This window comes from Colobus angolensis, unplaced genomic scaffold (genome assembly GCF_000951035.1).
Source record: "Colobus angolensis palliatus isolate OR3802 unplaced genomic scaffold, Cang.pa_1.0 Scaffold17, whole genome shotgun sequence".
NCBI classification, from domain to species: Eukaryota; Metazoa; Chordata; class Mammalia; order Primates; family Cercopithecidae; genus Colobus; species Colobus angolensis.
The window spans coordinates 10,778,389-10,794,970 of record NW_012114821.1 but is presented as its reverse complement, the minus strand read 5'-3'; the positions used below and the strand labels follow the sequence as shown (position 1 = coordinate 10,794,970).

Here is a 16,582-nt window from a genome sequence, read left to right as displayed (position 1 = left end):
GTGGGACAGCCCTCGTTCACTCTCGTCAGGGCTATTACAGCCTGGCCTTGGCCCCGAACTTGAACCAGACCAAGCGATCTCAGCCAGCAAGGACTACTTCCCAGGGTGAAGCTGCCTGGAGGGGAGATGTCAATTAAAACCAACCTGCCTTGGCTAAGGACATGGGTCAGGAAACAGGCACTGAGCAAACAGTAATAAACTCAGCAGTATTAAAACTCAAATAAAGTGGGATTCTGCAAATAGCACCAACCAAGGCTGCAGCTTCTTGGGACATAATAGCAGAAAGATGGGGACTTAGGAAAAGGAAGAAAAGCCAAGTTGAGTAGATGAGCATCCTCCGGTTAGCTAAGGATGGCTTGTACGGGAAAAAGGCATCATAATGAAATAGAGAATAACCTTTGTTCTCTATGTTTTCAAACCATTTCTCATATGGCCACAGATATATCATGGGGCTTATTTTTACTTTAAAAATTTCACAAAGAAATGGAATTTTCTGTAACTACTATGGTGTAAGAGAGCTAAGCAAGTAATAAAAGAGCTTTGGGAGAGGATGCAACGTGGAGTAGCAGCCGTCCAAAGTCATACCAGAAGCAGAAGTCTCTGAAAGAAGTTTTAGTTAAGACAAAGAAGAAGAAAAGGTTCAAACAACTATAGGAGAACTAAGAAAGGCCTACAAAGGACAGCAGTTGGCATTAGGTGACAAGGGAGAGTAACCCATTGCCAAGACTGTGAATGAACTTTTTGTTTCTGAATCTCCATGCTAAAGGTCACCATTCCGCAACAACACAAAGAACATTCTATAAGGAATGTGAAGTATGAGAACACTTTTAAGAGGCTACCTGCACGTATAATTAGGACCTTCATACGATTAAAGTTGGCAGAGGCCCGGGATCAAATGAATTGCACTGCAGAGTTCATTAGGCAGGAGCCTAACCTCACCAGCCAACAAAAGCGTGCAGCTGAAAAGTGGTTGTCATAGTAAGGGCTACGATACAGGGAAAAAACCAAAGTCATCAGTGAGACTTCAGGATTTTACCAAGATCAAAAGGACTTGGCATTAAAAGATAAAAGTAAAACCTGGATCATAGGTATCTATTAGAAATTCTGAGCATATGCCTAAGAATCTAGTATTAGATCATCTGAGGCCTAAAAAGCACTCTGGGTGCATATGCTCTCGGTCCTGGAGATACGCAACCAATTTGACTGCCCACAGAGGACACATGCAGTTCTCTTGCCTGGGTCTTCCACGGGCATTTGAATCCATCGTGACTCATTACACTACAGAGTCTGCAAGCATGGACTGGGTGTGACACCCAAATACAATGAAGAATAACAGAAAATACAAGCAGTTATGGCAGATGGAAACTGCTGTTACCATCAATTCTTTTACGATTATACATACTTTTAATCTTCTTGGAAGGATTTGATTCCTTAGATGAGCCACAATAATGACAGAAAAAAACTGTTAACGGGAAAGTGGAGTAAATGATACAATTGAAGATGCTAGGGTTCCATTACAGCGTGAGAGAATACAGTTCTGCTGTTGTAATGTACCACTCAGCACAGGCAAGATGAAATGAAGTCAAAGGAGGCTTTGAAGGGGAAAGGTGAGTGGAAAGAAAAGTAAGAGAAAAGCCAGCCAGTGACTCTCCTTTTATCTGCACTGCAAGAATTGTGTTGAACTTAGGGAGAGACTTGTTTACAGTACAAGTCCAAAAAGTGCCTCTGTGGGAACAAGAAAAGGAAAATTCCATTAACTCACCAGTTATTTGAGCTTAGAGGGATAACAGAAAAATGGGATGGACTTCACTCAATCCTTTTTGTGGCTAGGATTAGAGAAGAGATCTCATCTCGGTCCCACTTTAAGACAATTCAGATGGCCAGGCTCTCTTACACCACAATCTGTAAAGAGTTAGAAGAGTATCTTGCACCAATAGGGTTCTTCTGTCAGATCTTTTGCTGTGTAACTACAATCACAGTTGTAGAACAGAGTGCTTGTTTTTAAAAGCAAAAATAAAAATAGATTTTGAAGCCTCATATAAATCACTTTCTAGATCCCCCTCCTCATTATTTTGTCACAAGTCTTATAAAATGTTCAATATCTGCCCCCCAACAGGAGGAGGCCGGTCTGAGCATCCCTTCAGGTGGCCCACAGGACACCAGGCTTCTCTCAAGCCAGAGGCTGCACCTGAGAAGTCCCTTCCGCAGAGTGGCTTCTCCCCACCAGGGGCCCTTGTCCACATGGGCAGTGAGAAAGAGGTCAGGGGACCACATTACTCAGGGCCTTAAATTAAAACATGACAGACCGGACATGCACTTCCTTGCAAACAGGCAACTGATGTATGTGGTCTCCACTGAAGTAGAGTGCCTTTTCTTGCAAAAAATAATGAACTGCAAATAACAAACAGCAATTCCAATGCTGGGTGGCAACAAACATATGTCTTCCAGCAAGAACTGCTACTTAAGCTCCCTCTCAGACTTCACATTGTATGCTGAGCCCAGGGTGGGAGCTCTGCCTGCTCTTCTCCCAACACTGCCAACCATCACGGGGACCCACCTGAAGGCTGAAGGTGGCAAAGGTTGTGTAGAAGCAGTTGGGAGAAGGAGGTGGGGTGATTTGGGCAGAGGTGGGGTGATTTGGGCAAAGCTGGGGTTCCTGCTTGGTTTTCTGTTTGTTTCATTTTGATCAGTGGTTAAAGCATGTCGGAGGAGCACTTGGGATTTTGAACAAGATTAAGGCAGAATAATTCTGTGCTGTGCCAGGCTAAGGGCCTGCATGGGGAAGAGGCGGGTGCCCGTGGGTCTGAGGCAGTCCAAATTGCTCCTTCCCACTGAGGCCCCACCACACAGTGTGGAAGCACCTAGCACACTGCAGGGAAAACAACCAACAGAAGAGAGGGGCAACCCCAGGAGGCACCAAAACTGGCAGACAGTGTGTGTGACACCCCATCCCCACCCCAGGCTCATAAGCCAGGGGCAGCCAACTCCTGGGCTGCAGGGGAAATGCCCCATGTGGACAGAGACATGGGCCTTCCACGTAGAGTGCTGCTACCACCAGTTCCTACTGGACATGTACTCCCATGCGGGCAGTGGCAACAATGGTCTGCTTGCTCATGGCCAGGAGGATTGAGTGGAGTGCTGGTGCTCTATGGAAGACTCCTGGGGGTCAGTGCACCGTGCTGGCACAGTCCTCAGCTGTGACTCTCTCAAATACACGCAGGATAGAGCTGATTCCTGAACCCTGAACCAAAATCTCAACTGTGATAGAAATATGGATCTGCCAATGGATGTGTTTTCTAGAAGCTACTAAATCACCATGAAATCTGTCCACCGAAATTGTCTCTGTGAAACTGAGAATTTCACCCTTGAATCAAATAATACCCTTTCACTGACAAAGAGACACTCACACCCTGAAACACATTTGTACATGCGTAATAGTTCATTTTATGTGTCAACTTGACTGGGCCATGGGTGCCCAGATATTTGGTCATACATTATTCTACGTATGGCTGTGATGGTGTTCTGGGATGAGATTAACATTTAAACTGGCAGACTGAATAAAGCAAATGGCCCTCGCTAGTGTGGGTGGGGCCCATCCAATCAGCTGATGGCCTAAATAGAATTAAAAAGTTGACCCTCCCCTTTTGAAAAGGAGGGAATTCTTCCTCCCAACAGCCTTCAAGTTGGGACACTGGTTTTTCCTGCCTTTGATCTCAAGCTGAAACACTGGCCCTTCCTGCGTCCCAAGCCTGCAGGCTTTCAAACTGGAGTCACACCATTGGCTCTCCTGGGACCCTAGCCTGCTGACAGCAGACATTGGGATTTGTCAGCTTCCACGGTCACATCAGCCAATTCCCTCTTTTACATACACACACACACACATGCACACGCACACAAACACATACACACACTCCTATGAGTTCTGTTTCTCTGAGCAACTCTGACAAACACAATGTATTTCTTATCAGGTCTCAGTAAAGCAGGAATGGTGACCGAGTCACAGAGAAGCAGGCTTGGCAAAGTGCATGCTGCTGGACAGCCTCACTTGGACGAGACTGCATCAGGTGAGCTCTTACACACAGGGGAATGTCCTGTCCATTCATACCTGCACATGGACTGAAAAGTAACTTTTACAATGAACGAATGACTCACACCACTTCACTGGGAGCCCCACTCCCTCCCCCATCCTCAGAGGCTGATACCCCACAATGCCCCAGCACCCCCAGTCTGCTGTTTAGGGTAGACCCTCAGCAGTAAAAACAATACAAAATTTAAAAAACACACAAAACTCAGAAAGACCGAAGATTATCACAAAGGCAAACTGTTCAATTATCCTGACCTTCTTAAAAAGAAGATGCAGTATCATCATAAGGTGTACTTATTACTTAAAACACCCCCAGGGAAAGAAGAAAGGGCACGGTGCAGCAGCTGGCTTGGTGGACCCAGGAACCACAGGCCAAGACAAATGTCAGTGACAGTCTTAGACAGGCACCGATTGTTCTGCTAAATATCAAAGGGCAGGAATGCTCAGTGCAGGTTCACTATTTGCAAAAACCAATAATTGTCACTTGTTAAAAATGCCAGTGTGACTTCAAGAGGGTAACATAGGTCAGGAAGCCCATGGCAAAAGGACATTATGCCCTCAGATATGGCATAAGGCCACAAACTGTTTGGATTCCCAGTAGGCAGAAGGGAGAGACCAGTCTGAGATAATTCTGAGACTTGGAATCCCTGTCCCATGTTACAACCAGGCAAGTCATTACTCTATGCAGGGCCTCTTCCACCACCCCTACCTCTGCCTCCAGTCACCCAGCTGGCACCAGCCACAAGCCCCTGTGCCCACCCCTGCCTGGAGCCCTGCTCCCACCCTACACTCACAAAGCCTCCCTGCTCAGCACCTGCCCCTACCCCAGACCCAGGTCCATGGGCCCCTGGTGCTCCCCATAGCACTCCTGGGTCCCTGGGCCACCTCCCTGAAGCATTCATCACTCTCGATTGGAACTGCCTGTTTAAGGAAAACTGCATTTTCCATACCTCTCGGCCAGTTCTGCTTGTTCTTTTGTCCGCTGCACTTTTTGCCGCTAACGTATTATTATAATTTACTTATTACATGCATGTGAATTGGCTATCTACCCCAACTGAAACGTAAGCTTCTCAACCATATCGTCTGTCTGATTTGTTCACTGAACTATCCCAAGTGTTGAGAACAGTGCCTGGCTGGTAAAAGCAGCTCAAGGAGTATTTGTTGTATGAAAAAATAAGTCATTTCCCTTGTTAGACTATTTGCCTCTTGAGAGTGGGAACTATCTTAATTCTGCAGCCCAGATTGGTGGGCACAGTAATGCCCATGGCCCTCAACCAAAGATGTCCACATCCTCATCTTTGAGGCCTGTGAAGATGTGGCCTTACACAGCAAGGAAGAATGTGCACATGTGATCACATTAAGGATCTGGTGATGGAGAAGCCATCCCAGATGGAGAGTCCTGGATTATCTGGGTGGGTCTAATGTCATCAGAAGGGCTCTTAAAAAAGGGAGTAGGAAGGCTGGCAATTTGACCTGGAAGCAGAGGTCGGAGCGAGTGGATGTGAGAACTGCCTGCCATTGCTGGTTCTGGGGATGGAGGAAGGGAGCCTTGGGTCAAGGAGTGCGGGTGGCTTCTAGATGCCAAAAAAGGCGAGAAAGGAAAATCTTTCCCAGAAACACAAGCTCTCCCGACACCTTGATTTTAGCACAGGAACCACTACAGACTTCTGACCTCCAGAATCGTAAGACAGTATAAGTTTGTGTTGTTTTAAACCATAAATTTGTGGTAATTTGTGGCAGTGGTGATAGGAAATTAACACAACCAGAGAGTGAACACATGGCAGTTGCTCAGTAAATGCCTACTAAATGAGTGCCTGTCAACCATAAATACAGTGTTACTTTGTGTAGGGAAAAGAGAGAGATCAGACTGTTACTGTGGCTATGTAGAAAGGGAAGACATAAGAAATTCCATTTTGACCTGTACCTTGAACAACTGCTTTGCTGAGATGCTATTAATTTGTCACTTTGCCCCAGTCACTTTGCCCCAACTTTGAGCTCACAAAAACATGTGTTGTATGGAATCAAGGTTTAAGGGACCTAGGGCTGTGCAAGACGTGCCTTGTTAACAAAATGTTCACAAGCAGTATGCTTGGTAAAAGTCATCGCCATTCTCCAGTCTCAATAAACCAGGGGCACAGTGCACTGCGGAAAGCCGCAGGGACCTCTGCCCTGGAAAGCCGGGTATTGTCCAAGGTTTCTCCCCATGTGATAGTCCGAAATATGGCCTTGTGGGATGGGAAAGACCAGAATGTTCCCCAGCCCGACACCCGTAAAGCGTCTGTGATGAGGTGGATTAGTAAAAGAGGAAGGCCTCTGTCTCCTGCCTGCCCCTGGGAACTGAAGGTCTCGGTATAAAACTCTATTGTACATTTGTTCAATTCTGAGATAGGAGAAAAACCGCCCTATGGCGGGGGCGAGACATGTTGGCAGCAATGCTGCTTTGTTATTCTTTACTCCACTGAGATGTTTGGGCGGAGAAAAGCATAAATCTAGCCTACGTGCACATCCAGGCATAGTACCTCCCCTTGAACTTAATTATGACATAGATTCTTTTGCTCACATGTTTTTGCTGACCTTATTTTCACCCTGCTCTCCTACTGCATTCCTCTTGCTGAGATAGTGAAAATAATAATCAATAAAAACTGAGGGAACTCAGAGACCGGTGCTGGTGCAGCCCTTGGTATGCTGAGTGCCAGTCTCCTGGGCCCACTGTTGTTTCTCTATACTTTGTCTCTGTGTCTTATTTCTTTTCTCAGTCTCTTGTCCCACCTGATGAGATCTACCCCAGGTGTGGAGGGGCACGCCACCCCTTCAGCTTTGAGTCTAAAATAAAATCCAATCCATAAGAATATCCACGAGTGATTTAAGCCATGAGCCACTGGTGATGACGGTTGCTGTTATTTTCTTCAGTTTTTCTTTTCCTTTAAGTAACTAATTTTGACTCAGAGATGCTCATGATAGCATTTCCTGTGCAGCTAGCTGTCTTCCATCTACCTTCTTAGGCAGTTCTATTTATTGAATACAAATTTCCCCCTTGTAAAACCTTAATGCAAGATTTAACAACGATAACAAAAGGAATCATCTTATTTAATGAAAACTGTTAGGTTTAACAAACACACACTTAGTGGCACTCAGGTTCTCACGTGGGCCCTTCTGCCGGGCTGGAAGCGGGGCACGCAAGCGTGATTCTTTCTGAGCATTTGGAGATGCTCGGGCTCCATGAATCTATTTTTAACGCTGACACTCAAGAAAAGAGAGAAGGTGACAAGAAGTCATTGAAGACACATTTCTGCGTCCAACAGAGAATTTAAATGGTCTCAATTATGGGCAAAATTTTTTCCTTGTCTCTTCAAAGAGCAAGAAGCAAACAGTTTTTTCCCAGTTCTCTTCTCTCCAACACTGCCAGCCCCACACCAGGCCTGCCATTACTTTCATCCCAGAAGCTGAAAACCCCAAAAGACCTGGGATTAATCACTTTCAGTGATTATTGATGAATTTTGATATATAAGATTTTTTTCCGTTAACATTAATAAATCATGAAAATTATAAATAGAGCATGTATCTATTTGTTTATATGAGAAATAAATTTTGAAATGTTTAACCCTCCAGAAGCAACTTATGTACAATGTAGAATTTGTTTTGTTTTTGGTCTTGTGGAAGATGTATAGCAAAGAGATATAAAAAGATCTCAAAACATGCTATCCCATAGTAATTTGAAACATTGTTCTGCAATATACATCACATACTTTATGATGAGGAATTCTTGCTTTTTTCTCTCCGGCAATACTGATTTATGGGATACAGCTGAAGAATCAAAACCTCCAGCATAGTCAATTCTATTTCATAACACGTATTAAGCAACTACTATGTGTGATGTCTTGGGTTGGAACAAGAGAAAGCCCCCGATATCAAGGTGCCTCCCACAGGAGGAAAAGTTTTCCTCTTTCCAACTGGTGCACCAGGGTTCACATGTCAGTGCTTCAGCACAGTTTTTAAGCAGGCATAATTTCTTGACTGAAAAACCCTAAACCAGAGTTTAATTAAAAGAAAAAGGTTGAAACCAATTTTTCTAATAAATACAGCTATATTTCAATTTAAACTATAGGACAATAGAATCTAGAGGGCATCCTTTCACCTGGGACAGCCTGAAACACTTCATTTCCTTTGCTATAGGAGTGGTACTTAGCGTCTACCCACCCAGCAGTCTGTCCACCCACTCTCCTCTCTGTCATTTATCAAGAGCTGCCTTGAGCGAGGTGCAGGGCCAGGCAGACAAGATAATGGCCAGGACATACACCTTCTTGGGGAACATTTCCAAATGCAGTTCCCCACGACTGTGTTCAACAGCACTCTTTGCTGTGTTTGCAATAAGAAAGAAGATCCTTGGAAGGGCGGCACTATTTTCTCCTCCTGCAAACACATTTAGCTTGTTGACACTGGTGGTTCTGGATGCTTACCTGCCTCATCCCTTGTTGTGCTGTCAATCTAATGCCTCGAAGCATATCTAAGCTGTAACCCAAACCCTGTGACCTCGTGTATCACTGCATTGCCTGCGAGGCTCAATAAATCATGTCTCCCAGCAGCAGCAAATCAATCTAGTTCTTAGAAAGAAGACACAAGTCACAATCAGAGGCGCCTTCCTGCACTCTCAAAAGGATTTCACGTGTATGAAACATTCAAATTCCTCCTGATACCATCTCAGAGAGACCTTCCTAAAGCACCAGGTTCAGGTGGGGACTCCACATGTCAAGATGCAAATGAGGAGTTTCAGAAGAGATTCGTAGGACAATCTGAAGATGGCAACCTAGTAAACACCAAGAAAAGCTAAAAAGGTACTTAGCCTGGAAGGATATGAATCTTTTCTCAGCCGATGCAGATACCAGATTGCTACAGACTGAAGCAACCCCCTGCCTACTCTCCAGCTCGACTCCTGAGAGAAACCACACTGTGGAGGAGGGATTTTAGGACATGCAATCCAAACATTCATCTAGATATGCTAAGTCTTGTCCGTAGGTCAAGAAACCCAAGAGCTGAAACCGAATGTACTTACTAATTCCCCCAGAGAATTACTTGGCCTGAATTTCATGCTTTGCATTGTGCCCTGGGCACACTCGGGGGACAGTTGTGGAGACAGCACTGGGATGTCCCCTCCTGGCTCATCAGGCCACCAGGGACACATCACTCAGGCGTCCCTGTGTCAGTGCCTCATTAAGAAATATCTTGTTAGGGCCAGGAAAAGCTAACCCCTTTCCTGAGTTAACTGTTTAACGCCTCCTTTCTGTTTTCTGTTATACAATTCGGTAACAAATTTAATCAATTTCAGACAACTCTAGTAATACACACCTCTTCCAGGTCTCTCCTCACATGTCAGAGATCTTCCCCAATAACCCTTTACAAAGTCATCCCAACCCACACTCCTGGATCCCACTCCTCTCCCGCTTCTCTTGCTTTACTTTTCTCCTGGCACTTGTTCACCATCTGACATCCTTTATGTCATACTGGTTTATTCATGCTTATCCTTTTCCCCACTGGAAAGTAACCACCATGATGGCAGACACTGGTTCTCTCCTAGACCCCAGCAACTAGAACTCTGCCTGACAACAGTAGGCACTCAATAAATACCAAATGAGTCAATACAGGAGTGGCTAAATGTGAGAAACTCCATGGTTTGCATTTCTACTTTCTCTGTGAACTTGAACTTTGATTTCAGATTACAAATTTCCCTGGTTTTGATGCATTTACTATTTTGGTTTTCTGTTTTTAAAGTATTTGTGTAAGCCAGCTAAAATCTTTTGTAAAATGAAACAACAGGTAGCAGACAGAGAGATAGGTATAAACAGACTAAAGGATGACCTAATTATCAAACACATTGCATTTTAACAGATGGTAAAGTCTCCACTGAGGACAGAAAAGGAAATGAGCCAAGCAGATAAAGGATTAATTAAGTGGAGTAACCTTTATTCCAAAACTGACCATCTCTTCCTACCACAGCAGTAGCCTGTGTTGATCTGATCAGGTGTTTACTATTTAGGAAGGCCAGTCCACTGGGAAATCCTCCTGGCTTCTCTGGCTACCCCCATGCATCCTACTAGCTCAATTTACTGATGGGGACTTAGGCACTGAGAGCTGTTTTCACCAGAGATGTGTCTCAATGGTCCACATCATGCTCATTCTCACTCTGGGAATCTTTGAAAGAAAATGAACGGAGACTTTCCAGAATTTTTTTTTAAATATACTATACCTCTCCCCCAAACATCTCCCATATATAGAGCTATTGAAGAAGCACTCCCATGAGATCAGAGGTAGAAAAGAAAAGGTATGAGACTGACCAATTTCATTCCAAGTTCTACCTCAGGTAAGTTAAAGACTTAGAAACACAGGGAAGAGGAGAGAAGCTGACTGTGAGACACACGGGGATGAATACTCACAGGAGGGTCCCTACCTGTTTAACCACAGTCACCGTCCCTGGTGCCATGGCAACCACCGAGGCAAGGGCAGTGGCGTCGTGGGTCTCGGCGCCCAGCTCAATGATCTGCTGCAGGATGTTCACGGCTGTGGGGTCCAGTCGGTCACCTTAAGAGGAAGAAGCAAAGAGGACACCATTCAGGCCACTGGTGCTAAACGACATGGAATGTAAAACCAGCCCGTCTGTTCCCTCAGGTGACGCCTTCTCCAGAGGATGCATGGGCTCTCCGTAATCGCTCGTTTTGACAACAGAAATAATCTGTATGGTGCTTTATAGCTTACAAAGCATTTTCTGTAAGAACATCTCAAAACCCTAAGCAACCCTGTGAGGATGGGACATTGAGACGTTATTTGCATTCTGTAGGATCCTCATTTGGGTCACTGAGTCAGTTACACCACAAAGCCAGAACTCGAACCCATGTGCTCTGAGTCCTAACATGCGGACACGTGGCTGCCCTCGAAGCTGAACTCCTGAGGAGTGCCAGCCAGCCCGTTCAGCTGCAGACTCAATGAAAGTGTGTGCCAAGAAATTCCACAAGTTATGGGCAAAACATCCAAGGATGTCTCAATTATTCAACCAGTGGGCTTTAGAACTCCAAACCAACTGAAGCTGGGGGCTCTATCTTAACCACCTCTAAAGACGGGATTTTGCATCATCAGGGCAGCTATTTAGTATCCCTGCCTGCTCCCACCATCTGCCAGGCCATCTGCAACCGTCCTGAGCATACCCTGACCCTGATCATTAATTTACTAAAAGAGAAATGACTGCTTGATCTCCACCTTAGCATAATATTTTGCAGTCTCTGCCAACATTTTCATCCTCATGGGCAGCTTTTTGTGGGCCGTGTTCCAATGTGAGTCAATCAATAAGAGATCAGAGAAGGGGAACTCAACGTGTCTCATGCAGAAGGTAGGACAAGCCGGTGGCTGAGGCAGTGGCCAGCTTATATTCACAATGTATCGCCCGGCACTCCCCAAACACATGTTCCTTAAGGGAAATGGTGCAAATGTACCTTGCAGCCAACCACTCTGAACATGCAAGGACAAAAACATTTACCTGTGCAACTTACTGAGGCGAGGTTCTAATTCCGCATCCACAGACTCCCTCAATGACCATTTATCAAACCCTAGGAACTATTGCTTCTAATAAGAATAAAGACAAAGTCTTACCCCTTCCCACTCACCCCCCGCTCCTAAGCCAGACTGTAGGCAAATCCTTACAGAACCTGGCAGGTCCCATGTCAGGAGTGCAATTAGGAAACAGTGCAGAAAAGGGGGGTGTTCTCAGGAGGTGACCTGCAGTCTGAGTACTGCAGATGAGGATGAGTTTGGCAGAAAAAGGCTGCGAGGGAGAAGAAACCACGCCATACCCCAGGGAGCACTGGAGTGTGGGTCCCTTCTGAGAGCTGCAGATCTGGCCGAGGGCAGCACAGCCCAGGGGTGGGGTGGCAAGAGACAGTGACAAGGCCAGGCAGGAGCCAGAGAAGCTGAGCCTGGCCTTTTCAGCTGCAAAGTTAAGAGCTACGAAGAGACATCGGAGGGCCTTAGAAGATGTGAGAGAGTGAATGAGTCTGAGCATGAGCCTGTGTGTGTGTCGGGGGGTGTGTGTGTGCGTGTGTGCCTGTTTGTGTGCCCATAGGGGATGAAGACAGACGGGCTACATCTTGCAGGTCCTGAGCAATCACTGATGTCACTGGATCATGGAAGGAAACTCAAGTCCTGAAGGAAACTCAAGTTCTGACAGGACCTCAGTGCTGACAACCATGTTTAACAGCCTGGGCCTTGACTCTCCCGTCTGCAGAAGTGGAGGCGCTGCCTCCCAAATTCCCTGCAGCTCAGCAGGCAGTGAACACAGCCCCGCCAATTAATCTTCCCTAAACCAACTGGCCCACAGGAGTTTTCTGTGCAGCTTCCTTACAATCTGGAGTTTGGGGGTTTAAGAACTGGGGAAAAATGGTGTCTTCCTAACTCCTATTTCCTATCACCATTGCATTTCACCTAATGCTTCCTCTTTAACCCAACCTGCTTGACCTCTGCCCTTGTACAGGGCTGTGGTATGAAACACCAACTTGTGTTCTGTTCATCTTTTAAAAACAGCATCAAGAAAAACTGTTTTCTAAGCATAATGCCCCAACTGCCACTAGGCTGGTACAGTGGCTTGTTTTTTTTTTTTAGAATTGATCTAACATTTGAAAATCATGACATTTGATGTAAAAATCCTCACTGCGCCTTTTGGGAAGGACTTGGAGAATGAGCCACCTGGCCTTGCAGGTCTGCAAAGTGAACCCCCACATGCCAGAGTCTCTGCCACTCTCGACCACCCACTGAACCCACACCACCTCCTGGCACTGCCTGCCTGGCCCCTGTAGGCCCTGGAGGAGATGTCCCTGAGGAATCACGGAATGCGACGATGCCATGACAAGAAGTTAGGAGACCCAGATTCCAGGATGAGCTCCAACATCCTAAAGTGAGTGACTTTCAGCCAACCACTAACAACCATTAACTATTAGCCAACCATTAACAATAAAAAGCAACCTTCCGCATCCGTGAAGTGAGAATAATCAGATCTCCTCTCCTCACAAGGCTGTTCTGAGAATTAAATGTGATAAGATGCGGGAGAATCTTGCAGTCCTGTTCTAAGGCCTCCCCTCTGCTTTGGCTTTCTTCTAGAGCATTTCTGGAGGCAGAGATCTCTGGTGCCTGACAACGGGGCTGCTTCTGCAGTCTGAACGCGGGGTCAGGGATTCGGAAGTAGATCACCTGATGGACATCATTCATCTGCAAATGCATTCATTCACATGTCTAGGAAAGAGTTCTGAGATGGCAAAGGAAGAGCAGGTGTCCTCACCACTCTCAGAGGTGTATCTCAGGTCCTGGAGCGCGGCCACTGCTGCCTGTGTCCCTTGAGCATCTTCTTCGGCCTCTGTGATGTGGAGATACTGGGTGGAGGGCTCCTCAGGAGCTTCTGTTGCTGTCTAAATAAAAACATAATATCTAGGTCATCTCCTAAAAGATCGACTGTTGCCCAGAAGTTCCAAGATAATGTATTAAGATAGAACAAATGCATATAAGAAAGCAATACATTGCAACATCTCGTTTACCTGGCACCCCTGAGGAACCAGCTGCTCCCATAAATATAATTCCCAAAGAGAAAAGTTCTCTGTGAGGATCAAGACCTTTAAAAACCAGCTTTGGTAAAAAGCCCCTGCTGTACATTTTTGCGGTGGGAAACAGAGTTTATGGATGCTGTTCACAATTAGAGATTTGACCAGCTCAGACATTCTTGCATACGCTCTTCTAACAGCTCCCCTGTTTCCTCTTGCTGCTCCCAACACTACCTCTGATCTGCGCCTTACCCTGGGGATTGGGTGCCATGTGGCCAACAGAGGAAGGGGCACAGCCACGGGGCAGCTGAGGATGGAAGGGGTAGGGCGAGTGATTATACAGAGGAAGGGGCACAGTCACAGGGCAGCTGATGGTGGAAGGGAGAGAACCAGTGATTACACAGCATATGGAGAGCGCAGGTCCTGGCAGAGTAAAAGTTCAGCAAATCTTAGCTATTTGTGCCATTGTTTCTTTTTTTTTTTTTTTTTGAGATGGAGTCTCGCTCTGTCACCCAGGCTGGAGTGCAGTGGCGTGATCTCGGCTCACTGCAAGCTCCACCTCCTGAGTTCAGGCGATTCTCCTGCCTCAGCCTCCCGAGTAGCTGGGATTACAGGCATGCACCACCACACCCAGCTAATTTTTGTATTTTTAGTAGAGACAGGGTTTCACCATGTTGGCCAGGATGGTCTCCATCTCCTGACCTTGTGATCCACCCACCTCAGCCTCCCAAAGTGTGAGCCACCATGCCCAGCCATGCCATTCTTATTCGTACATGAAGGCGTAAGAAACAAAACTGACTACAAGAAATATATTTGCACAAAATCAGGACTTGTGAGGGTAGGAGGAGTTAAAGTGGCATTCACAGGTACCTCGTGCCTCAAAGAGAGAAGAGGTGGAACAGAATTTTTATAGAACTAGATGTTAATAATTATCTCTTTCTGGAAGGGATGGAGAGTGCAAGCAAAACTATAAGGATGGATGCATTAATGTCACCAATCAAGAAGAACAAAAAGAAGGACTTCAGACAAAACGTACAGGAGTCAAGTTATGCTCTATAAGTACATATCAGTAAATGACACAGAGGTTCAGAATAGCATATAATATTTCTTCACAGTCAACCGGCCAAGTCCGTTTAGGTATTTCCATCCTGACATACAGTAGACACCCCCAAAATATTCAATGAATGCATTAATGAACAAAAAGAAGAATATTTTGTTCTCAGTACCATGAGGCAACAGATTAGCTGCCAGTAGATTCAGGCAATGCCTGAGCCTGTGAAAGGACAGGACGCAGCCTGAAAGGTTTCTCCTCATTCTGGGGAAAGCATGTCATAATTGCTGTCAGGAAGGGTGGTGCTTGTTGCAAGGCATTCCTGGGAGCCAGGTGACACACACATTGCTGGAAGAGGAGGCTTGTTACTCCACTGGTGACCACTGCAGGACAGCTTCCTGGCTGCTCACCATCTTATGGAGATGAGTATGGAGTCAACTACCTGGCTTTATGTCAACTATTTCTGTTGTGTTCACGGCTCTGCATAAGATGCTAGCATCTGCTGGAAGCAGGGCCTTCAGTGGAGATGGGGCATCACTGCACGCATTTATAAAAGCACCGACTGACAAGATGGATTGAGTTTTACGTCGGTAATTGACATTCAAGTGTCTATTTTGTTAATGAAGAGTAAATTCTTCCAGTATGTATTAATACATGAAACACTAGGTGATTAATTGTTTTTGCATAGAAGAAGATTTAACAGTGATCATCATCAACATCTGCAATAATCATAGCAGCTGCCATTTTCTGAGGGCCTCCAGGGGGCTCATTCAGGCCTCAGCATTTTACACACACTTTCTCTCAGTGCTTCTGAGCTCTCAGGGATTATTAGCCTACTGTACAGATGAGAACACTAAGCCACGAGGGTTAAACAATGGCTCAAGGGCAAGAAGTTTATAGGTGACAGAGGATTCAAAGTCTGTCAGACTCCAAAACTCTTTTCAAAAGAATTTTTACAAAAAAAAAAATTTAAACACACAAAAGCAGAGAGACGGGTCTAATAAACCTCCATGCATCCATTAACCAATTTCAGCAATTATCAATCATGGCAAGTCTTTCCTTTTTTAATTATAAGTTCTAGGGTACATGTGCAGAACGTGCAGGTTTGTTACACAGGTATACGTGTGCCATGGCGGTGTGCTGCACCCATCAACCCGTCATCTACATTAGGTATTTCTCCGAATGCTGTCCCTCCCCTAGTCCCCCACCCACCGACAGGTCCCGGTGTGTGATGTTCCCCTTCCTGTGTCCATGTGTTCTCATTGTTCAACTCCCATTTATGAGTGAGAACATGTGGTGTTTGGTTTTCTGTTCCTGTGTTAATTTGCTGAGCATGATGGTTTCCAGCTTCACCCATGTCCCTGCAAAGGATATGAACTCATCCTTTTTTTATGGCTGCATAGCATTCCATGGTGCATGCGGACCGCATTTTCTTTATCCAGTCTATCATTGATGGGCATCTGGATTGGTTCCAAGTCTTTGCTATTATGAATAGTGCTGCCATAAACACACGTGTGTGCATGTGTCTTTACAGTACAATTATTTATAATCCTTTGGGTATATGCCCAGTAATGGGATTGCTGGGTCAAATAGTACTTCTGGTTCTGGATCCTTGAGGAATCACCACACTGTCTTCCACAATGGGTAAACTAATTTACACTCCCATCAACAGTGTAAAAGCATTCCTGTTTCTCCACATCCTCTCCACCATCTGTTGTTTCCTGACGTTTTAATGATTACCACGCTAATTGGCATGAGATGGTATCTCATTGTGGTTTTGATTTGCATTTCTCTAATGACCACTGATGATGAGCTTTTTTTCATATGTTTGTTAGCCACACAAATGTCTTCTTTTGAGAAGTATGTGTTCATATCCTC

The 16,582-nt window shown here is 45.5% G+C and overlaps 1 protein-coding gene across 7 annotated transcripts in view; it reads right to left on the bottom strand.

Moving 5' to 3' along the window:
* Positions 1-16,582, bottom strand: part of ZFAT (zinc finger and AT hook domain containing) — a 234,020-nt gene that overhangs the window by 21,093 nt on the left and 196,345 nt on the right. For 6 of the 7 annotated variants that reach the window (XR_001001369.1, XM_011938135.1, XM_011938140.1 and 3 more), the window contains 2 exons: positions 13,398-13,524; positions 10,527-10,657 (listed from right to left, as the gene is read on the bottom strand). The exons of the other annotated variant lie outside the window; for it this stretch is intronic. Coding sequence is in view for 5 of the 6 variants with exons in the window: in XM_011938135.1 (XP_011793525.1) it covers positions 10,527-10,657; positions 13,398-13,524 (258 nt within the window). In the remaining variant the exon portion in view is untranslated. The remainder of the gene's footprint in view (positions 1-10,526; positions 10,658-13,397; positions 13,525-16,582) is intronic. 7 annotated transcript variants of the gene reach the window in all.